The 21,239-nt window shown below is 33.7% G+C and overlaps 1 protein-coding gene across 1 annotated transcript in view; it reads right to left on the bottom strand.

Annotated features, from left to right (window-relative positions):
- The window catches only part of EFR3A (EFR3 homolog A), a 161,173-nt gene that overhangs the window by 25,625 nt on the left and 114,309 nt on the right, over positions 1 to 21,239 (bottom strand). The window contains exons 14-17 of the mRNA XM_044684304.1: positions 19,221 to 19,382; positions 18,807 to 18,938; positions 17,442 to 17,509; positions 16,114 to 16,241 (exon numbers count right to left, since the gene is read on the bottom strand). Of these exons, the coding sequence (XP_044540239.1) occupies positions 16,114 to 16,241; positions 17,442 to 17,509; positions 18,807 to 18,938; positions 19,221 to 19,382 (490 nt within the window). The remainder of the gene's footprint in view (positions 1 to 16,113; positions 16,242 to 17,441; positions 17,510 to 18,806; positions 18,939 to 19,220; positions 19,383 to 21,239) is intronic.

Below are 21,239 nucleotides of genomic sequence, written 5' to 3'. Positions count from 1 at the left end.
AACAAAATTCAATTTTTATTTTTAATGTTGCTTTTAATATTAAAAAAAGAGTACTAACATTCTCTACCTAAGGAAAATATGAAAAAGAAAAATTCAAATATATGGTTAGTGTTAAAGATGGTGAGTTGCAAGTTTTGTCCTTCATCACCCCCTCTTCTGTAGTCTTTAATTTTTTTTCCTCACAATTGGCTAATTATTACCCTTCCTATAAGCACATATCTTACCTATCTGCAAAACAGATTTCATTATTTTCCCCCTAAACCGATCTTTTTTTCCTATAGCTACTGAGAGCATTACCATATTTCCAGTAATCCAGCTTTGGTACCTTAGTGTGATCTTCAACTCCACATTCACTGTCATTTCTTTTTTTATGACACATCTTATAATCAGATCCATCTCTCCACTCACAAAGTCACTAAACCAGTGTAGACTCTCTTTAGCTCTTAAAAACGGCTATTGCAAGAACCTAGCAAGGAAGGAAATTACCTTTCATCTTAACTAATGCAAGACTTTCAACTTGCCCTTTCTTCCAATCTGTTCCCTACACAATTCGTATAGTAATTTTCAAAAAAATGTGGATCCTACTTAATAAACTTCAGTGGTTCCCTTTTACCTCTGAGATAAAAAATAAACTACTCTATGTAGCATATATAGTTCTTTACAACATGATCCCTTGCTGTATTTAAAATCTTCTCATTCTTAGATTGTTTTTCTTCATATGTGGAGTTCTCTCTCTTATCTCTGTGCCTTTGCACTGGCTGTTCCACTTGTCTGGAATGTTCTCCTCTTTTTACCTCCACCACTTATAATGCTTTTTCAGGAGGCTTTGAGGTATTTTATCCTCCCCAGGAGCTAGGACCTTCCTTTCTATAGGTACTTTTAAAAAAACTTGTCTTTACTTGATAACTGTTATATTAACTTTGGCATTAATTAACTTTTCATTTACTATAATAACTATATTATTTATTAACTATACACTTAATGTCAAATCTTTAAATTTCTTAATTATATGAAATTAATTGGGGAAGAACAACATTTCACATTAGATTTTCATTAAATTCAAATTTAAATAAAAATTTCAGAGTTTTTTCTTTTTTTTTTCTGGTATGATATAAAATGTTTCTCAGTATTGATAGCATACATTAATTATAAGTCTCATTTCTGTCCAAGCATGCCAGTTCTACATCCTAGCTATTATAGACAATCTAATCACTAATACCTAATAGCAATATAAAGAAGGGAAAGTCTACAATTCATCATCTCTTACATTACTTTCCACTGACCCTGAATGCATCTTATATACCTATGTACATGTTGCCTCTCTGGTTAAATATGAGCAGTCCCCTGAAATCAGGGGCTATTTTTAATTTTCTTTGTTCCCCTAGTGTTTAACAACATGAGGGAGTGGAATATAGTAAGTACTTAATAATTTTTTATTGATTAATATTGAAATATCCATTAGCTCTCATATTACTCTCTTATCTACCATCCTACTAACTTCTTTTTTCATCAAACTTCTTGAAGGAGTAGTTTAAACATGTGTAAGAAGGGAAATTAGATATTTAAGGTATGGTCACCAAAAATCAATTAATTCGATTTCAAAATAAAATAGATCCATGTCAGGATGACTTTTATGGTGGTTTATTTACAATTAGGAAGGTTGAAGGTAGGGAAATTGAGAGAAACTCTAGCCCAGAGGCCCGAACCAAGTAGGGATTCAGAGGCTCCAAGAGGGGGCACAGAGGTGAATTTAAGAAGGCTTCTAGCCACAAGGCCTCCTCTAAGAAGAGAGGCCTCCTTGAGGCTAGAGCCTCCAGAAACGCCAAGGGAAGAGAAAGTCAGCCTAACTTACTTACGTGACAATTCAAAGGGAAGCAGTCTGAGGTCTCCCCAGAGATCCAATCACACCAATTTCAAGTGGACAAATGACAGTCTCAACTCTGTTTTGGACTGCCCAGGGGGCAGTCCCTTGTTTTTGATTTGTTACTTACTATCATGTGTGGGTAATAGACCTCCCGTCTCCCCACTTAATTCTAAGTTGGGTGGGGTGACATTATTCCTGGTGGCTAGAGTCTGAAGAATGAATGAGGGTGAGATAATTCCATTTACAGACATGCTAGCTATATTCATCTCCCTTCCACTCATTTTCTCAACATTTGGCAAATATTCATGTTTATTTTAACCAATTATTTATTGACTTTTACTTCTAACACTTGTGAATCTTTTTTGAAAATCATCAGTGATCTACTACTTGCTACACTCTATGATCTTTTTTATACTGGCAGTATGAAATTGATGCCCACTACTTTCTTCTTTTGGTTTAAATGACAGACATAAAATTATTCTTTGTATCTTCTTTGTATCTCAGAGAATCTCAAGAGTTGGAAGAGATTTCAAATGTTCAGCTCATAAAAGAACAAACAGTTCCTTCAGTAAATGATTCTGGTTATGACTTAAGAGAGACTCTTTAAACAACTTCTATGTCTTGTTTGCAAGGGTCATATCCTCTTTCTGCACATTGTAAACACTTAATTGTGTTATTTAACTTATTTAAATAGGGAAAAAACTGAAAAGATACTATTTTGGGCAAAAGGAAAAGAAAAAAAAAAGAAAACCTAGAGAGTTTTCTCCTCTAAGATTGCATTCTATCTAATTTGTCTCCAGAAGAGTAAGGATTATATCATTTTCCTCTTTGTTTCCTCAGCTAGCATACAGTAAATAGTTAATGAATGGGTATTGATTGGCTACTAATTGATTGACAAATATTAAAGTACAGGGTGCATTTGAAAGATATAGCTTCTAGTCTTGATTTCACTAGAAATGAGGGAGGGGGGAGAGAGAGATAAGCTTGGAAAATGCAGGTGGTGCTAGATTCCAGGGAGCTTTGAATATCAGGCAGAGAAAATCAACAGAATCCAACAAATGAGATCTGATTGGATTATACATGGACTAGTCTAGCAGCATTTAGAAGGTTATTTTAGAAAAGGAAGATACCAAAGGTGTAAAAATTTGCTAAAAAACCAGTGCAAAGGTTCAGGCAGATGGGGGAAGGAAGGCTTTTTTCCAGGATGTGGGCAGTGGGAACTGATAAGAGGCTACATGTGGATTTGTAGGATTCCTTCCTTTCCAATTTCAAGGTAACTATTCTAATGTATATTTCTAATATCACATTCTAGGATTACATCAATAGTATCAACTGGTTCCTCTATTTTCCAAGTTCTTTTTCTTCCAATTTGTCATTTTCATCATACATATCTTCTTAAAGCATCACTTTGATCACCTAACTCCCTCACTCAAAAAATGTACTCTAGCTTCCCATGATCTTACTAACAAAGTCTAACCATTTTAAGCTTTGCATTCAAGATTTTCTAAAACTTGGTCTTAGTGGTCTCATCACTCCATGTGAATCATAATCCCAATCCAAATTAGTCTACTTTTCATCCCAAGTACCTTTATAACTTGTCTACTCTATATATTTATTTTTCTTGGACCATTTATTTCTAGCTAGAATGTATCTCTACCAATTGAAATTCCATATATCCTTCAAAGGCTAAAACAAATATTTCCTTTATAAAGTCTCTATTATCCCAAACGGAAGTGATCTCTACTTGAGAACTCTCAGAGCACATTGTTTTTATTCATATACCACTTTTCCTGAGTTACTTTTGTGACTTCCTTATCTTCCCAGCTAGGCTGCAAGTTCCTTACTGTTGTGAAGAGGATTATTTAGTTATCATTTAGGAGACCTAACAGGAAGGGCTGGAGAATTCCAAATGGAATGGGGAAGGAGGAAGGGGCTTGCTCTCTGAGACAGACTCCATGGTGGTTGGGACAAGTTGCAACTGATCCTGGGAGACCTCAGATTTCCAGAGATCCTGAAGGAAGACTGACATCTACTTGTGGGAGATTTTGGTAGAGACTATTAATCCCAACCTGAATTGCAGGTTAACTTGGGCTGGGTTAGCTCCCAGAATCTACCCACCTGAAAGAGTGGTCCTGGAGGGGCTGGTACAACACTGGAGTGAGTCTGGATTCTGCTGTGAGGATTCCCACTTCAGTCCTGCTATTCTTTGGGCCCTGTCTTGCTTAGGTCTCAGTTGAGTCTAGAAAAGTCCCTCCCCTGACCTAAGATTTGCCCTTAGCCTGAAAGTGTAGAAACCCCTATTCCCATCCTTTACCACAGTTTCCTTAATTAAAATTGATATAAACTCTTGCCATTTGCCTGCTAGCTTCCATAGGCCCCATGCCTAGATGGTACAGAGTGACAGTTAGGGCCTAACTGCCACTTCTGTTAACAGATAATCTCCTTAGCAGTTAAACCCAGTCTCTCTACCTTGTTTGGTCCTGCCTTCTGTCATTCCTGTCTCCCTCACACCCTAATGAGCCCCAAAATAATATTTTACTTTAACTCCCCTGGTTTTCATCATAATATTACAAATGTACATACTGTCTTCCCCAATAGAATATAAATTCCTCAAGGGCAGAGATCACTTCATTTTGTTCACATAACTATAGTATCTAGTACACTGCCTGGTATACAGGAGTTTAATAAATGCTTGTCCACTAATAAACATTTCTGGATTATCATAGCACCTTTTTGTATCTTTCATTTAGTAGCTAATTGATATGCATTTCTTAGTTAAATGAATGAAGGATCTGGTAACAAATATTTATTAGTTACACTGTGATAAACTTTGTATCAAAAGACTTAATTTAACTTACCCCCTTCAATTTCTGAGGGAGATTCTTATAGCCAAACTTGGTCTTTCAATGCTTTTTTATGATATTTTTATGAACTACAGTGTAGCCTGAAAATCACCATGTTTATAAAAAATAGACCTAAAAATGACTACATAAACCTGTGTCCAAAGCCTTTTAATCAGTCTATAATTTCTTTATTGTCTATTCATGAATTATACTTAATAAGGCTCAAAAGAATTATGATATGTAATGGAGTATTACTCAAAACACATTATACTAAAAGGGTATTCCAAATCAATTAAAAAAAATTGATGGATTCCACCCATAACTTTTTCCTCAACCAAAAAGTCAAAAACAAATAATCCCCACCAAAATCCTAATTTTAGAATCAGAGGTGACAATCTGAAGGAAAAACTGAAAAAGAAAAGTATGAAGGATTTTTTGACAATATAGTCAAATAAGTAGGAATAAAAGTAAAGCCAAACAACCTCAGAAAAAGAATATAAAAGGGGCAAAACAAAAACAAAACTGAACGGGAATCTCTGTTGCATTATTTTTAAAATCTTATTCTTTTTACACAGTAAAATAAAACATGTTTTTAGATACATTATCATTCCATAATAATACCATCCCACTGATAATATCCAATAGACAACACTCACCACCTTAGCCAACTGGATCTTGGTTCCTATTTTTTCAAAGACTTAAAATGTCATAGTCTAATATATTCTCTGAGAACTATGTTATTATTCCTTCCTAAACTGCAAAGAATTCAGATGGCATCAGAGAGGAATCCCTTGGGCACTGGATCCCCAGCATAAAAAAAAATTAATTCTCCAAGATCCCTTTGCATTACTACTTCAAGTTCGACAAGAGGACCTTCTATTCTACAAATCTCCTTTTAGATAAAGAAATTTCATTTCTCACTGTAGTGTTTTAGGCATTTACTAAATATAAAGGTAATTGTGATTACCTTTTTCTTCTTTAAAAATATATTACTGACTTAATTTTCAGGAACAGTATTTAGAGAACCAGAACCACTATAAACAACACTTTGCTGCCACCTTGTGAATCTGTGTATAATAAAAATCAGCACATAGCTTAAAAATATGTGTGTGAATGTAACATCAATTTCTGATAAGCAAAATGGAGAACAGGATAATATATATACCCAACAGTTTTAGAATTTAGAACTAACCCAGATGTCATGAGCCAGAGGGCAAAAAGCAGTTGCTGCCAGGACTATAAAAAGCAGAGATTGGATCAGGAGGCACTATCACTCCTGAGAAGGGGACCTGGGTGGCTAGATGGGTAGGCCAATCAACCTGCTTATGTTACCTGCATCCTATTCCACTATCACATCCTCAACTTATGGACAGAGCTGTGCTGTACATCAATTATTTAACATCAAGGATAAATACTATCAATCTTCAACTCACCTGGTCAGGGCCAAAGGTGCCTGGCCTGGCCAGAGTGCCACAGAGAGGGAAACCTCTCCAGCAGACAGTTTCAACCTGATTATTTTTGATTGACAAAGCTGATCATCAGTAGTCTAGTGTAGTTTCCCAACACCTCCTTCCTTCAACCTTGATCCTTTCCTTGAGTTTATTACAATTAAATCTTTAAGCTTACTTAGGTGAATGCTGTTACTATCCTAAAGATCATTTCTATATTCTTTGGATCTAAGGAGAAGGGATCGATCACACAAATCATATCACAGTTGTAGGCTTTATCCATCTAGCTAATCCCAGGATAAGGACTGAGAGAAGCTGTGTGATTCAATTCACAGCTCTCACTTGATCACTTAGTCCTGGGCACTGTTAGGTGGGAGGTGGGTGTACAGCTGAGCTTCAAATACTTTGTGGGATCTGGTGTTCACTATCACAACTTAGTGAACACCTAAGCTTCCCACTCTCACTCAGCTTAGGTCCTTAGACCGTCAGAGGACCTTGGGCCATTCTCTACTAGGCCTTGCCCAGTATCACCATACCACCCATGACATGAAACATATACATATACATAGACCTATTTTGGGGAAGTGAGACTCAATAGAGAGCCAGGATTGGAGTCGGAAGGATCTAGGTTCAAACGTAGATTCAGAAATTTCCTAGCTGTGCATCTCTGGGCAAATAGCTTAGCCCTAATTGGCTAGCCTTTACTGATCTTCTGCCTTAGAACCAATACACAGTTATCAATTCTAAAACAGAAGGTAATGGTTTAAAAAAAATTAAATTAAAATAGTCTATTTAACTATTAAAGTTCCTTTAGCTTAATGACTAAATTTGCAAATGAACTAAGACTAGAAAATTAACTTGATGTGACTATCCCTTCTGGGAAACTTCATAAAATAGTTATTTAGTTGCATACAAAAGATCATAAGATTTATCATTTAATGCAAAGACTATTGATTTGAACACCAAAATTTTATTTCTGTAAAAGAAAATAAGTTATACCTCCCAAATACTTTTATATTCTTTTTTACCAAGGGTGTGTATGGGAGTGGGGAACCATAAATTTTTTTTAAAAAGGCTTTTATTAGATTATGTAATAAAAAAGTTTCATTTTTCTATAGTCTTCAAAAAATGAAAACATTCATGAGAAAAGATAGGTCAAAATGATTTTTACAAGTAAGGGTAGTTACATAGTGCAGTGCTAGGCCTGGAGTCAGAAAGAATGGAGTAAAAATCCAGGCACAGACATTGACTAGCTATGTGATCCTAGCCATCATTTAACCACCATTTGCTTCAATTTCTTCATCTGTAAAATGGATATGTAAGTATCCACTTCATTAGTCTTTTTGAGGATCACAAGAGGCAATATGCATAAAGCACTTGGCACAGTGTCAGGCACATAGTAGGCACTATATAAATATTAGCTATTATAATTGTTGAAAACTATGGCCTCAAAACAAATGTCAATGAAAAGACATGCCTTTGCATGGCTAATAAATTCGCATATAAGGACACAAAAAATAAGCTAATAAACACATTAGGGATCTCAAGAGCTAGTACGTGTTAATTTTTCTCCCCTTAGATAGTAGGTGAAAGCATTTACAATCTTATTCTCATTTATGGTTCAATGTTATAGCTAGTTTTCATATACTATTAAATGGTTTCATCTGGCTGTTAATAAAAAATATCTGCCTAGCTCTGAATATTTAAGATTCTATTATGTGCCTTAATAAACATTCCCCTAGGAAGGGAAGTATTCTACATTCAAACTTATATTAATGATTTATGAAAATTAACCAGTATCACTGAACTAGAAATTTGCAAAGGATATTAACATAATTGTTCTAGTATTAATAAATGTCTTGATATGACAAATTCTAAAAAATAAATCTCAAGGAATTAAACCAAAATCTTTAAAAAGTGACCTCTGTTTATATGCATTTTTAGCTACTGTATATACCATTTCTTACTTGGGAAGGATGTAACCTCTGTGGCCCTTGGGGACTTTTTTGCATTACTGCGAAAGGTGATCATATCTAAATCCAATCTTATCTTCAGTGCCAAACTTTGTGAAAATTTAATAATCATAGTTTCCTTGCTATTGCCAGTATTAACTCTTTATCATCTTGCAACTATACACTATCAAAATTGCATCCTTGAAATTTACTAATAACTTCCATCTAAGTAAAATTTCTAGTTCCCATCCTTTTTTGACCTTTTGGCATTTGAAAGTAGTGATTAACCTTTTCTCTCTGAAATTCTCCCCTTCTTTTTCTTAAACACTGAACTATAATACCTGAACTATATTTTCAACTTTTGGAATTACTTATTTGTCTCATTCATTTCTCATTTTCGAAGTTCTTTCTTCTTGATACTTTGTATATGTGTATGTCCCATGGGTTCAAGAGTTGTTCTTTTCTCTTTTACAATGACACTAAATTTTCTCCCTCATGGCTTCAACTATTATACCTATATAGAGATCTTCTATATTTAGCCTCCATCTTTCATCCAAGATCCAGTTAATCCCATTAATCTGTCCAAAGGATAATTCACTTGTTTATACCACATCATATCACCACAAGCACCACTTGTCAAAAAATGGCATGTTTTATTACAGGGAGACAGAACATATCCCCTACAACTTACCTTTAAGATGGGTTTCCTTCTATTACCTGTTTATCTAAATGGAATCTATAGTTACTCCTATTGCTATATACTAGCTATTTATTCAGTATCCCAAGTTCAAAACACTAGAATTAACTTTAATTGATCCCTTTGTTCCACTCTATTTTGCAATGTGATTTGATTTCAAAGCTTTTTCCCCTCTTGAGTGAGCAATAGACGTAGAGTTCGTAGGCATAAGAAGCAAAGGAAGGCCCATCCCGAAGGAAACTCAAATTTAACACAAATTCTAGGTTTCACAGAATCAAAAGAATTACAGAGCAAAGTGCTACCAGGGACTTGGGAGTTTGGGAACTGAGCTCCATTCTTAAATGGGCATCATCTGCCACCATGCTGGGATAATGCTGTGAAGGCTACCATCAAATGAGTTAAATTTCAGTAGGTCATCAATTGTTTAATGAGAAAGACACATGGAAGAACTCCTTGACATCTCTACCAGCTACTACCTCTATCCTTGCTCCCTAACTTTTTCATAGAAATTGTCTCACCGACTCACAGAAACTGATCTCACTGTCCTATGATAGCAGTGTTCATCGTAACAATATAGTGGGGTTAACTAACCTCCTGTCTCCTGCTCCCTTTATTTAAACTAATCTCTGGGGAAATGAAAATCCTTTCTCTTTCTAACCCCTACTTGAACTCTTATCCCTAATCCCACACAAACAGTCCATATTTTCCCTTTCCCTTTTATCTTTTTCCCTCAGAACCCTAAACAAACATTGTTAAATAAACCTCCAGGTTAATATTGTATCTTTCTGCTTCACACTCTCCATTTTCTTGGGCTAATGAAATCTTGGATTTTCCCTGGGTTTGTCCCATCACCAACCATGCTTGAATTACTAGATGTCATGTTTTATGTTCCCCACTTCTTTCAATAGTTAATCCTGAGGGGGAGAGAGCCATCTATAATCATTGCCTCCTTTTCTTTATCTTTCCCTCATTCCTCAATTCCCAACAAGTACAATTCAACTGAAACTGCTCTCTTTGAGATTACCAATGGTCTTTTTACTGTTAGATACAATAGCCCTTTCTGAATCTTCATTCTAGTAGACCTTCCTGAAATTCCGGGCACTTGATAACACCCTATTCTGGATACTAAATACTGTTTCCTCTTTTGGCTTCAGGAATACTGCTCTCTGAATTGTCCCACTTGTTCAGTCTTTCTCAATCCCCTTTGCTGGATCATCATTCTGTTCTCAAACATGAAACCATGAATACTCTCTAAGGTTCGAGGCCTGGGCCATCTTATTTTTTCTCTAGGTAATCTCATCAATTCACAATTTGTTCAAGTATCATTTCAATGCAGATGATTTCCAAATCCATATAGCTAACACATCTCTCTCCTGATTTTTATTTCCATTTTGCAAACTACAAATTGAACATGTCCCATCAAGTGGCTTTGCTAGCAGCATCTTGAATTTACATGTCCCAAATGGAATTCATCTTACTTTTTCAATAACATTCCTCCTCAAAACTGCCCTTTTCCTGTATAAATATATTTTCCAGTCATCTAAAATCTCAAACTTGGTGCCATCCTTTGGTATCTTCCCTTATTCCCCATGTCTAATCAATTACTAACTCTTGTTAATTCTATTTCCATGACATCTATGGCATCTTGCCCCTGCTTTCTACTTGCCAGGTTGCCATTCTAATTTAAATCCTCATCATTTCTATCCCAGAGTACTGTAATAGCTTCCTGCTCTAGTCTCTCTGTCCTTTACTCCATCATCCATATAGGTACCAAATTTATATTCCTTAAGCACATATATGACGACATCACTTCTGTACTAAAACTTTCAGTGGCTTCCCACTGCCCATGTCATTATCTTTTGCCTGGTATTTAAGTCCTCTATAATGTAGGTCCCATTTACCCTTCCAGACCAATTTCAAAATGATCCTCTTTTGTCCTTTAACATTTAATCAATTTGAACTATACTTATCAATTCCTTAAATTTAATTCCATCTCTAAGTCTTTGCATAGCTTATCCACCATAACTAAAATGAACTCTTCCTTATTCTCCAACACTAGAAAATTTTGACTTCAAGATTAGCTCAGCTGTCATTTCTGATACAAAAGTCTTTCCTCCTGCTATAGTTATTAATGCTTTACTTCAATTTAGTACATACTTCTCTGTAAAATGTGTACAGAGTAGAATGTAAGCACAGTGGCTTACACAAAGTAACAACTTAATTAATGTACTTTGAACTGATTTCATAGCAAAGTTCTAGAACCATGTTGGAGAAGGTATGGCATGCATGCTTTGGCAGGCCTGAGGGGGTTGCTCCCCTCCTCCTTTCCACAGTACCCAAGGACATTTTTTGCATGCCCTGCTCCTCTGCCCAGCTGTCCAATGAGAACACTTCCTCACTCTGCTCTCTGTGGTAATGTGGGGGGCTCATAAGCAGCTTGAAGTTGCAGTTTGGGCATAAGATCTAGAACACTATTTAAGGGACTGCTAAAATGAAGTCCAAAAAAATATTAAAATAAGGGGGAGCTAGATGATTCAACAGATTGAGAGGCAGGTCTAGAGATAGGAGGTTCTGGGTTCAAATATGACCTTGGTCACTTCTAATTGTATGACCCTGGGAAAGCTGCTTAACTCTCATTGCCTAGTCCTTACAACTCTTCTGTGTTGGAACCATACAACATTGATTATAAGATGGAAGGTAGGGACTTTAAATAAATACTCATAAATTATAGCCTAAATTTCAGCAAAATAAAATGGTAGAGTTAAGTGATAGTCAGAATTGTTTTTGAATAGTCAGTCCTACAGAGTGATAATTAAGGATTTGGCATCAAGCTGAAAGGCCTCCATTAGAGCCCAGGGATCTTCTTGAGTTATTTAACTATTAATAACTTGGATAAAGGCATAAAACACATATGGAAAACTTCAGAGACACAAAACTAAGGATAGTTATCATAGTTAAAGGGAAAGGCGGTATTCAAAAAGATCTTACCATGCAAAACCATTGGGCCAAATAAATGAAGAAGAAATTAAATAAGAATATAATGTCAAAAAATTCAGGTAAAAACAATGCCACAAATACAATAATGGGTAGACATAGATAGATGGTGGTTCATTTGATGAGGATCTTGAGGTTTTAGAGGACTAAAAGGTCCTCATGAATTAGCAGCTTCAAAGAAGTCATAAAAGCAAAGGTTATTTATAGAGTCCAAGAATAGGGAAATAATATTCACATTGTATTTTTTTTTTTTTGGATTGCATCTGGAAGCATTGTGCTTTTACATGGACATTATTTAGCTGGCAAAATTTCAGCCATGGTGACTAGGATTGTGAGAAACCTCAAAACCATGCCATTTAAGAATGGCTTAATAGAACTGTGTAAATAGTAGTGTTTAGAGTATAAACTCTGTGGAGAAAGAGTGTAAATAAGCTGTTGATGAAATAAGCTGTTGATTAGAAGTATTTAAACATTTAATTAAAATTCAATCTAGAAGGAATTCTTATTCAGGTTTAAATTATAGTAGATAGTTTCTAAGATCCTTTCCAACACTTAAGATTTCATTATTTAATGGTTTTTTATTGGTTTACCAAAGTTCAAATAATTAGATTATAAAATATACATTAAAATTTTATTGAAAATAATGAAGAATAGTGTTCCATATTGGAAAGAGCCATATATAGTGACAATCAGGGAACATAGATTCTATTTCCTACTCTCCAACCAATTAGCCATGTGACCATGAACAAGTAATTTCATTTCCACAGGCTTCAGTTTACTCATAGAAAATGAGGCTTCTGACTTGAATATTCATGTATTAGTCTCTTCTAACTCTGATGATTACTGTTCATTCAGTAATGATTTTGAAAGTATTTTTTAATTTTTCATAGGGACTTGCAATCCCTAATGATTTAAATTATCATTTAAAAATTCCACACAATAGTCATTGATTTTCTTAAGTCTAGAGAGTTTATATAATTGTTCAGATCTCAGACGAATGATAGTTAACTACAACAGTCACCAATATATTTGAAGTTATTTCCTCTTCTCAAAAACATCAAATAGGCTGTTCTTGAAAATATTTGGTAATACTAAAAAGCACCTTTAAAATATCAAATATATTTGAGGTGATATGAAAGTCATAAGAAAAAAGTCTAGGTAGGTATGCCTCTTATTAAAAAAATGACATTTAAAAATAGTCCCTCAAAACTCATATATATTAGAATTAGAAAGACATAAAAAGCAGCAATCATGAGGTAATAAGCAAGAATTTACTGATTTAATAACTAACTGGCCTAAAGTGGAATCACTATTTATTCTTATTTAATTCAATTTGTGACGAGTGAAAGATGAAAAGACTGAGGAAATGAAGGTTCAATCTTCTGAAGTTATCGACTTGTTAATTAATGCATCCAACTGCCTAACAAATTGGAACTAAGCTCCTTCCTCAGCTCAAAGTTGGACCACAGATACATAGGGACACAAACTTTTAGACATTAAAAACAATTAATCAAATTAAATATGGTCAATTAATTAAAAAGAAACAACATAGCATTAAGTAATCTCATTTCAAATTGAATGGAAGACTAAGAGATTTTCCAATTTTGGTATAGGAGGGTGAATGTAGGTATAATTCTCTGAATTCAGATAAAGAGGTATCTCATTCCATCTGAATGTCTATACATAGTTAAAGGAAATATGAAAACAATAATTGACTGGTCAATATGGGTCCAGTTTTCATTTAAAACATATGGCTTGAGATATATAATTCTAAAAAAAAAAATCTTAAATCAATCTTTGAATCTGACTTGTTTCTGGTTGACATAATATAGGACCTTGGCTAAGGTGTCTCTAAATAGTAGGTGTTCTAGTTTTGGTCACCCAGGTATAGGTTCAAATAATACAATAAGGTTTTCTCCCCATTTCCCATATTAAAAACTTACCACAAGACAGAATTTAGACTAGACTAATGATTGACTAGAAACCAAGATAGCTCTAGAAAGTTACAAGATGGAATACCACTTGGTAGTCTACATCCATCAATTCCATAAGCTTTAAGTATTATTGAATATACATTTCATTCATTAATATGACAACAACAAAGCCTAAGAAAACAAGAAAACTCTTACATACTCTTATCTACTAAGGTTTTCAGTATTTTCCAGATCAATGATAGGAAAGCAATAAAATTGGCAAGCTACTAAGAGAACAAAAAAAAACTAATCATTTTTAGGAAAAAGAAAAATGCAACAACTAAATTGAAATTAATCTTATCTAAGAATAAAAAAAGAAATGGGGAGGAATAAGCAGAAAAAGGAGAAATAATCTATGGTTATAGAAAAGGTAAGAATAACCACTAAGATCACAACTACATAGAACAGTCTTTTGGTTCAGTTTTCTAAAAGTCTTCTAAAAGCATTCTTATTTTAAACTAGGTGTGTACTTTCCTACAGGGCAGCAAGGGAAAGGGAAAGGCAAAATTGACACTTGGATTTACCTTTGTGCTTGTGTCTGTGTTTATGAGGTTTTTTGCCTGAAGGAAACAAAGCTAAATCCAAAAATTTCATAAGAATGAAAAAAAATTAAGTTTTATTGTTATATAAACTCTACTACTGTGTTTTATTCTAAACATTTTCATTTTCCCAGAAATTCCTGAGGAACAGAATCTGAGAAAGTTGACACAGTCATTTAAATTATATTACATACTATTACTAAGCATAACTACTATAACAATTGTACACATTCTGTATCAGTTGTTCTATAAATAAACCTGTGGTGATATTGAGAAAAAGTTACTATTTTAATTATAGTCCTATTAAACCATTTAATTGTAATGAAAATGGTATTTTCTTAAGGGATACATTACTGCCAATATGTAAGATTTCATTGAATTATGATTTCTGAACATTCAAATTGAGGAAACAATATTAAGGCTAACAAAAGACGGTTAAATAAAGGCAAAGAGAAAACTGGATAATTTATCAATGTAGGAACATCTAAATATTATTAAGACAATGACATTTACTATATACATCATGTTTAAGGAAAACCAGTTTTTTTTGGGAGATCTCATTTGTACAAGAAAAATAACTAATACCTTTATTCAGAAACAAAACAAATTGAATGTTCTCAGAGTTTGCACAAATTTCACTTTTTGTTACTTCAAAAGCTTGTATTTCTGTCTCACACTAATCTGACTTAAAATAAATCTAATTTAGACAGGAAAAAAAATGAAAGAAAAAAACTAACAGGAAGTAGAAGTGACAGAAACATATCTCCTCATGTACAATGTTCTTCTATTTTCTAATCTATAGCCAAGAGTACCTCATGTACTTCTGTATAGTCAATACACAATGGAAGACTGATTTTACTGAAATTAGAAGTTCTGAGAAAATTAAAGCATTAGATGAAAAAAGGGCACATTCTTTGATTTGAGGTATACAAATAAAGTTCTGATAATGTAATACCTTATTTTAACCTTTGGAATCTCTTTATTTCAGGAATATGGAAAGAATAGTGATTTAGTACATTTTCCCACTGTCTTTAGGAGGAAATGTTATTATACTGATCCTTCTAAATAGCATAATCCTTGCTTTGCCAGTTATTTGACTACAATAAAGACTTGTGATCTGGTTAGTGTGGGCCTTTCCTCCACTTCTACAGATCACAATTCTTATAACACTGCAGTCAGAAAGCCTTTGGAAGTTTCTGTGAATGAATAAATTCATCCCCCATGAGCCCACTTCTTGGTGATAAGCCTTTCTGATTTTAATTAAGCTAGAGTTAAGACGACAGCAGATGTGTGGTCTGTTATGATGTATCTGGTCCTTATAGATCGGCAGAACACAAGACAAATTATACTCTGCCAGAAGAGCCTTTAAGAAATCAGTGAGGCATCAAAGTCCTCACCTTTAATATATTCTGTCAAAAAATTTTTCTATCATTAAGTTTAACTAAAGAAACTAAACCAAACAATTTATCAAACTTCCCTATATGCAATTAAAAAACAGGTTTCAAGGAGGAGAAAATATTTATTTTAATTTCACACAATTTTAGAATCAATATAAAAAGTTTTGTGTTATAATTTACTGCCTTTTTGAAAATTAAAACATCTGAAAGGACAAAATATTTAAGAGGAAAAATAAACACAATGAACTCTCTCAATATCCTCCTGAACAAAGCTGATACAATGTGTACACACACACACACACACACACACACACACACACCCACACCCTGAATTTGTACTATCAGTATGAAAAGACATGATGAATTCAAATATTGCCATAAAAACAATATCTAATTATTATCTTACCTGTTACTTGTGGTACATATGGCACTGTTAGTTTTTCTACATTATATCCACTGCCCCCTAATGATTCTGCAATCTTGTTAGTCAAGAAATACAAATTTTTTTCATGTTTCTCTAGAGACTTTGGAAGCCTGTGAAAGTAAACAGTTTATTTGTTATTTTATGTTTAAATGCATCTGATAGATGAAAACACACAGAAGCTAAGAAACCAATACTTTCAATATTAAGCATGTTGATTTTATGACTATATTCTAATAAAGAAGAGTAGAAATAGTATAGGCAATAATAACATGAGGCTATATAAAAGTTTGAAACATTTTAAACAATTATCCCCAAACTCGTTGTTTTTGATTTAGTATTATAAAAAGAGTTATCATTAAAAATACTGGGTTTTCTGGTCTTTGAGTGTGTCCCTACTTTAAATATTTTGTGTTAATAATGATTGCTTAACTTAATTTTAATTTTTCTAGCAATCAGAAAGTCAAATGGGAAATAAAAAGAAAAGGGAAACTTCAGGATTTATAACTAATCTCACCCAGGAAAAGTCCTAAGTTCATTGCTTAAAACTATAATACAACTTTAGTCCAACTTCCTCATTTTACAAAGGAGGAACTGAAGCCCAAAGGGAATAAAGTGATCTCCTCAAGGCCACAAAGTAGTAATAAGCATCAGAATCAGGACTTAAACCCACTGTCCTCTGACTCACTTCCTTTGTTTCATCAAACATGACATCACATAGCTGTTTCTGTTTATAATGAAAAGCAGTTTGGATTTGGTCAAATCTCTTTTTTTAAGAGGAAGGAAGGAAGGGAGAATAGAATACACTGATTATTCATTTAGTCAACAGTGTTATAATGATTATTTCTTATGTGAAGTCATGCTTAAAACCCAGTGTTATCTAAAAGAAACATATTTAAAATATTCTCTATGGTGAGTCTTACTCTATAAGACACAAGTTGATTGCAAGGTTTTAGGCACAAGTTAAATAATCAATAAATATTTTATTAAGCAGCCATGATGGGCTAAGTATTATAAGAGACAGTGGAAAAACAAAAACAAAGAATGAAAAAAAAATAGTCTTCCTTAATAATTTGCCATGAAGCAAATACTTCTTTGCCTTTAAAACTGTCTGTAGTTAAGTGTGTATCTATATTTGCAAGTTCAATACCTAAAATAACCTTTAATTCAATGAAAGGGATGAGTTATAAGAATTACATAAAGACAAAGAAAACAAAAAGTGATTATAATAAAACACTATAGGAATATATTCCTTATAAATATATTCCTTAAAAATCTGGTAATTCTTGTACAATAAAAAAATCTTGACATACATGCATTTGTCTCTGAAAATATGTTCTGGTAGAAAATAGGGTGCTTCCATTGTTCTTATTTCAATAACCTGAAAAATATTTTTGAAAAGCATCACTTAAAAGCATATCAAAATTACTTATTAATTTGAAAATATCATTCAAGATGTTTATAAATAAGTACTTCAAATTATTATTTACTTTAGAGATCAACATATGGAATATATCCTAAGTATGGAATTCAGTGGACTTCTTTCAACTATTATAATTTGTTTTTACTGAGGTATTTCAGTTGTGTCTGACTCTTGGTGACCCCATTTAGGGTTTTCTTGGCAAAGATACTAGTTTACCACTTACTTCTCCAGCTCATTTTATAGATGAGGAAACTGAGGGAAACACTCAAGTGATTTGCCCAGGGTCATGCAGCTAGTAAGTGTCAGAGGCCAGATCTGAACTCAGATCTTCCTGACTTCAGACATGCCACTCTATCCACTGTACTACCTAGCTGCCCCGCTTAATATAGTTAAATCAAGACATTAATGAAAACCAAAATTTTTTTATTTCAAAAAGCATTAAGAGAAATCTCGTATATTTCACTGAAATACAATTGTAGACAGCAAAGATTCATTGAAACTAGTATTTATTCTCTCAGATATTACTAATTTGTTTTTTTTTTTTTGGTCAAAAATCTATCCTTTCAAATTTGTCTCAACAGAGTAGACAATAAATATCCATTTTATGTTAACAACTCCTCAGCAATACTGTCACTTCTGTACACTACTCTAAATGGCTTCCATTTTTAGACAGTGTTTGATTCAATACGGTAATCTGGCAAAATTCTTAAAAACGGGATTATTTTAAGCCAGAAAATTAATTTCAAAGACTAAAAGTTATGTTGAACAGAATTCTTCAGTGCACTTTTAAAGGTTCATAAAACCTTCCAAATCACCACTTATTAACTAAAGCTGCAGTTCACTAAATATACTTCGTATCCTTTAGAAAATGCTGTATTTAGATTAGCTAAGCAAACAATTAGCATTTTCACCTTGCAGGACTTGGATCCATCAGTACATCAGTAGTTTGCTTTAAAAATAAAAGCCAAGATATACAAAAATTGCAGAAATTTAGATTTGAACTGAAGGTGTATGTACATAATTAAATGAAAATTTTAATAAGTATTTACAACAAAAATAATATGTTAAACAAAAAGGATAAGCAATTATTGGAAAATACTGACATAAATGTATAACACTGATGACTATGTTACCAGTTTTGTAGAATTATTTCAAATAATCTTACATTCCATAAAACCAAAATAGGTATAATAAAACTTAAAGAAGACATATTAAAAAGTTTAAAATGAACTTTTTTTTTTTTTGGATAAATTACCTTGCTGACATGCTGGCAAAAAGCAGGAACTGCTATCATCTGACTTAAAAAGTTGAGATATGCTGCAACTAATGCCATCATAGCACAACGATGAAACATGGGCAGATTATCCTCATTAACAATGGCATTATCCTTTAATAAGAAATAAACATAAATCCACTTACTAATATTGCTTTAGCATTTTTCTGGAAAAATATGCATTAAAACAATGCAAAAAAGTATAAAAACCTATCCAGATAATATCCATTTATGGAGATAAAATGAAAATTCTAAAGTATGAATGATTACTAACAGGATTTAAAAAATTTTTAAATTAAACAGTATACTTATTCTGTATTGATAAGCTATAATCAGCATCAACTCCTAGTCTATCTGTACAAAAAGGAAATAGAATCTCAAACATTGGGATATTACCTGTAAAGCAATGGCTACTCGTATAAGATCAATAACCACTTCTTCATTGGCCAGTTCAATAGTTATAAGAGCAAGGGAAGTATAGAGTAATTCAAAGTTTTTTTGAACATTGTCATCTTCCTTACAGCCCAAATAAATGTGCCGGTATAACTGCTGACCATTCTGAAAAGACATTAGAAAGAAAGATATACTTTAAACCAAGTCACTTAAGAGTAAATCATTAATAAAGCATATAACTATCAGTTAAGGAAAAACTTAACTGAAATTACTGACATGGTGATGGAGAGTTTGGAAGTAAAGGATCACCTCCATTTAGTTTAATAACTCCTAACAGAAGTAGCAACTAAGTTTAAATTCTAAACTAATTCCTGCTATCTGTGTGAATTAACTAAACTATTACTCTCTCTGGACCTCAATTCTCTGATTTGTAAATGGGAAAATAGTTTAGACTGGAGAAGAGATTCCAAATCTTTTGTATGTCATGAACCCTTTTGAAAAAAAAAAATTATTTATTTAGACTATTTTTCTATGGTTACATGATTTTCCCATGCTTCACATTTCCTCCTCCTGAAGCTGACAAGCAATTCCACTGGGTTATATATGTACTGCTGTTCATTTCCATGTTATTCATATTTGCAATAGGATGATCATTTAACACCAAATCCCTAATCATATCCCCTTCAAACTAAGTGATCGATCATATGTTTTTCTTCTGTGTTTTTACTTCCACAGTTCTTTCTCTGAATGTGGATATTGTTCTTTCTCATAAGTTCCTCTGGATTGTCCTAGGTCATTGCTTTGCTGCTAGTAGAGAAGTTCATTATGTTCAATTTTACCACAGTATATCTGTCTTGTAAAGTTGTTCTCCTCTGAATGACTATGTTATTTCTGTAAATTTGGACTTGAATTTGACTCTAATTTAGAACAGAAGACTACCTCCCAGAATCCAGAAGATGCCATGAAGATGCATGCAGAGACCACACACTGCACCAAAGGATCCAGAGTGAATTTTGAGACACGGCGAATTTGAACTTTGGGGGGGGGTTGAATGTATTTATTTTGAATGGACACTTTATGCCAGAAAAAAGGGGACTGCCCCCTAAATGGTTTATTGTCAATGCACTGAACAATGGTTTTGTTCTTTCTCCCTCTTATTTCCCTTTTATCTCTGAATTATTGTAAGCTTTAATTTGATTATGTTTTCATGATCCATTGGGGAGATTTGTCTCCCAAAAGGATCACAGGGGGGAATGTAAAGTTGAAAAGACCTTGTATCCCTTTTAAAAACTACATTACCCAAACTCCCTTTCACCATACCCTTAATTCCTTAAGCCTTTTCCTATTGGTTGTGGGTTTCATGGGCTGTTTTTGATATGGTTGTTGTGGGCGTGGTGACGGGGCTTTTTGGAAAGGAGGCAATGTGGTAAGGTTGAGTTGAGACTCTTTCCCTGCACTTTAAATAAAATCTTTATAAATATCATACTTTGGAGGCATTGGATATTAAATTTAAAACTTACAGTCTCTGTGTACAATGTTCTTCTGGATCTGCTCCTTTCACTCTGCATCAATTCCTGGAGGTCATTCCAGTTCACATGGAATTCCTCCAGTTCATTATTCCTTTTAGCACAATAGTATTCCATTACCAAGAGATACCACAATTTGTTCAGCCATTCCCCAATCAATGGACACCTTCTCATTTTCCAATTTTTTGCCACCACAAAGAGCAAGGCTATAAATATTTTTGTACAAGTCTTTTTCCTTGTTATCTGATTGGGGTACAAACCCAGCAGTGGTATGGCTGAATCAAAGGACAAGCATTCTTTTAAAGCCCTTTGGGCATAAATCCAAACTACCTTCCAGAATGGTTGGATTAGTTCATAACTCCAGCAGCAGTGTATTAGTGTCACAATTTTGCCACGTCCCCTCCAACATTTATCATGTTCCTTTGCTGCCATATTGGCCAGTCTGCTAGCTGTAAGGTAGTTCCTCAGAGTTGCTTTTATTTGCATTTCTCTAATC

Source organism: Gracilinanus agilis, chromosome 1 (assembly GCF_016433145.1).
Source record: "Gracilinanus agilis isolate LMUSP501 chromosome 1, AgileGrace, whole genome shotgun sequence".
NCBI lineage: Eukaryota > Metazoa > Chordata > Mammalia > Didelphimorphia > Didelphidae > Gracilinanus > Gracilinanus agilis.
Note: the sequence above shows the minus strand (reverse complement) of the source record. Positions and strands in the feature narration are given on the sequence as shown.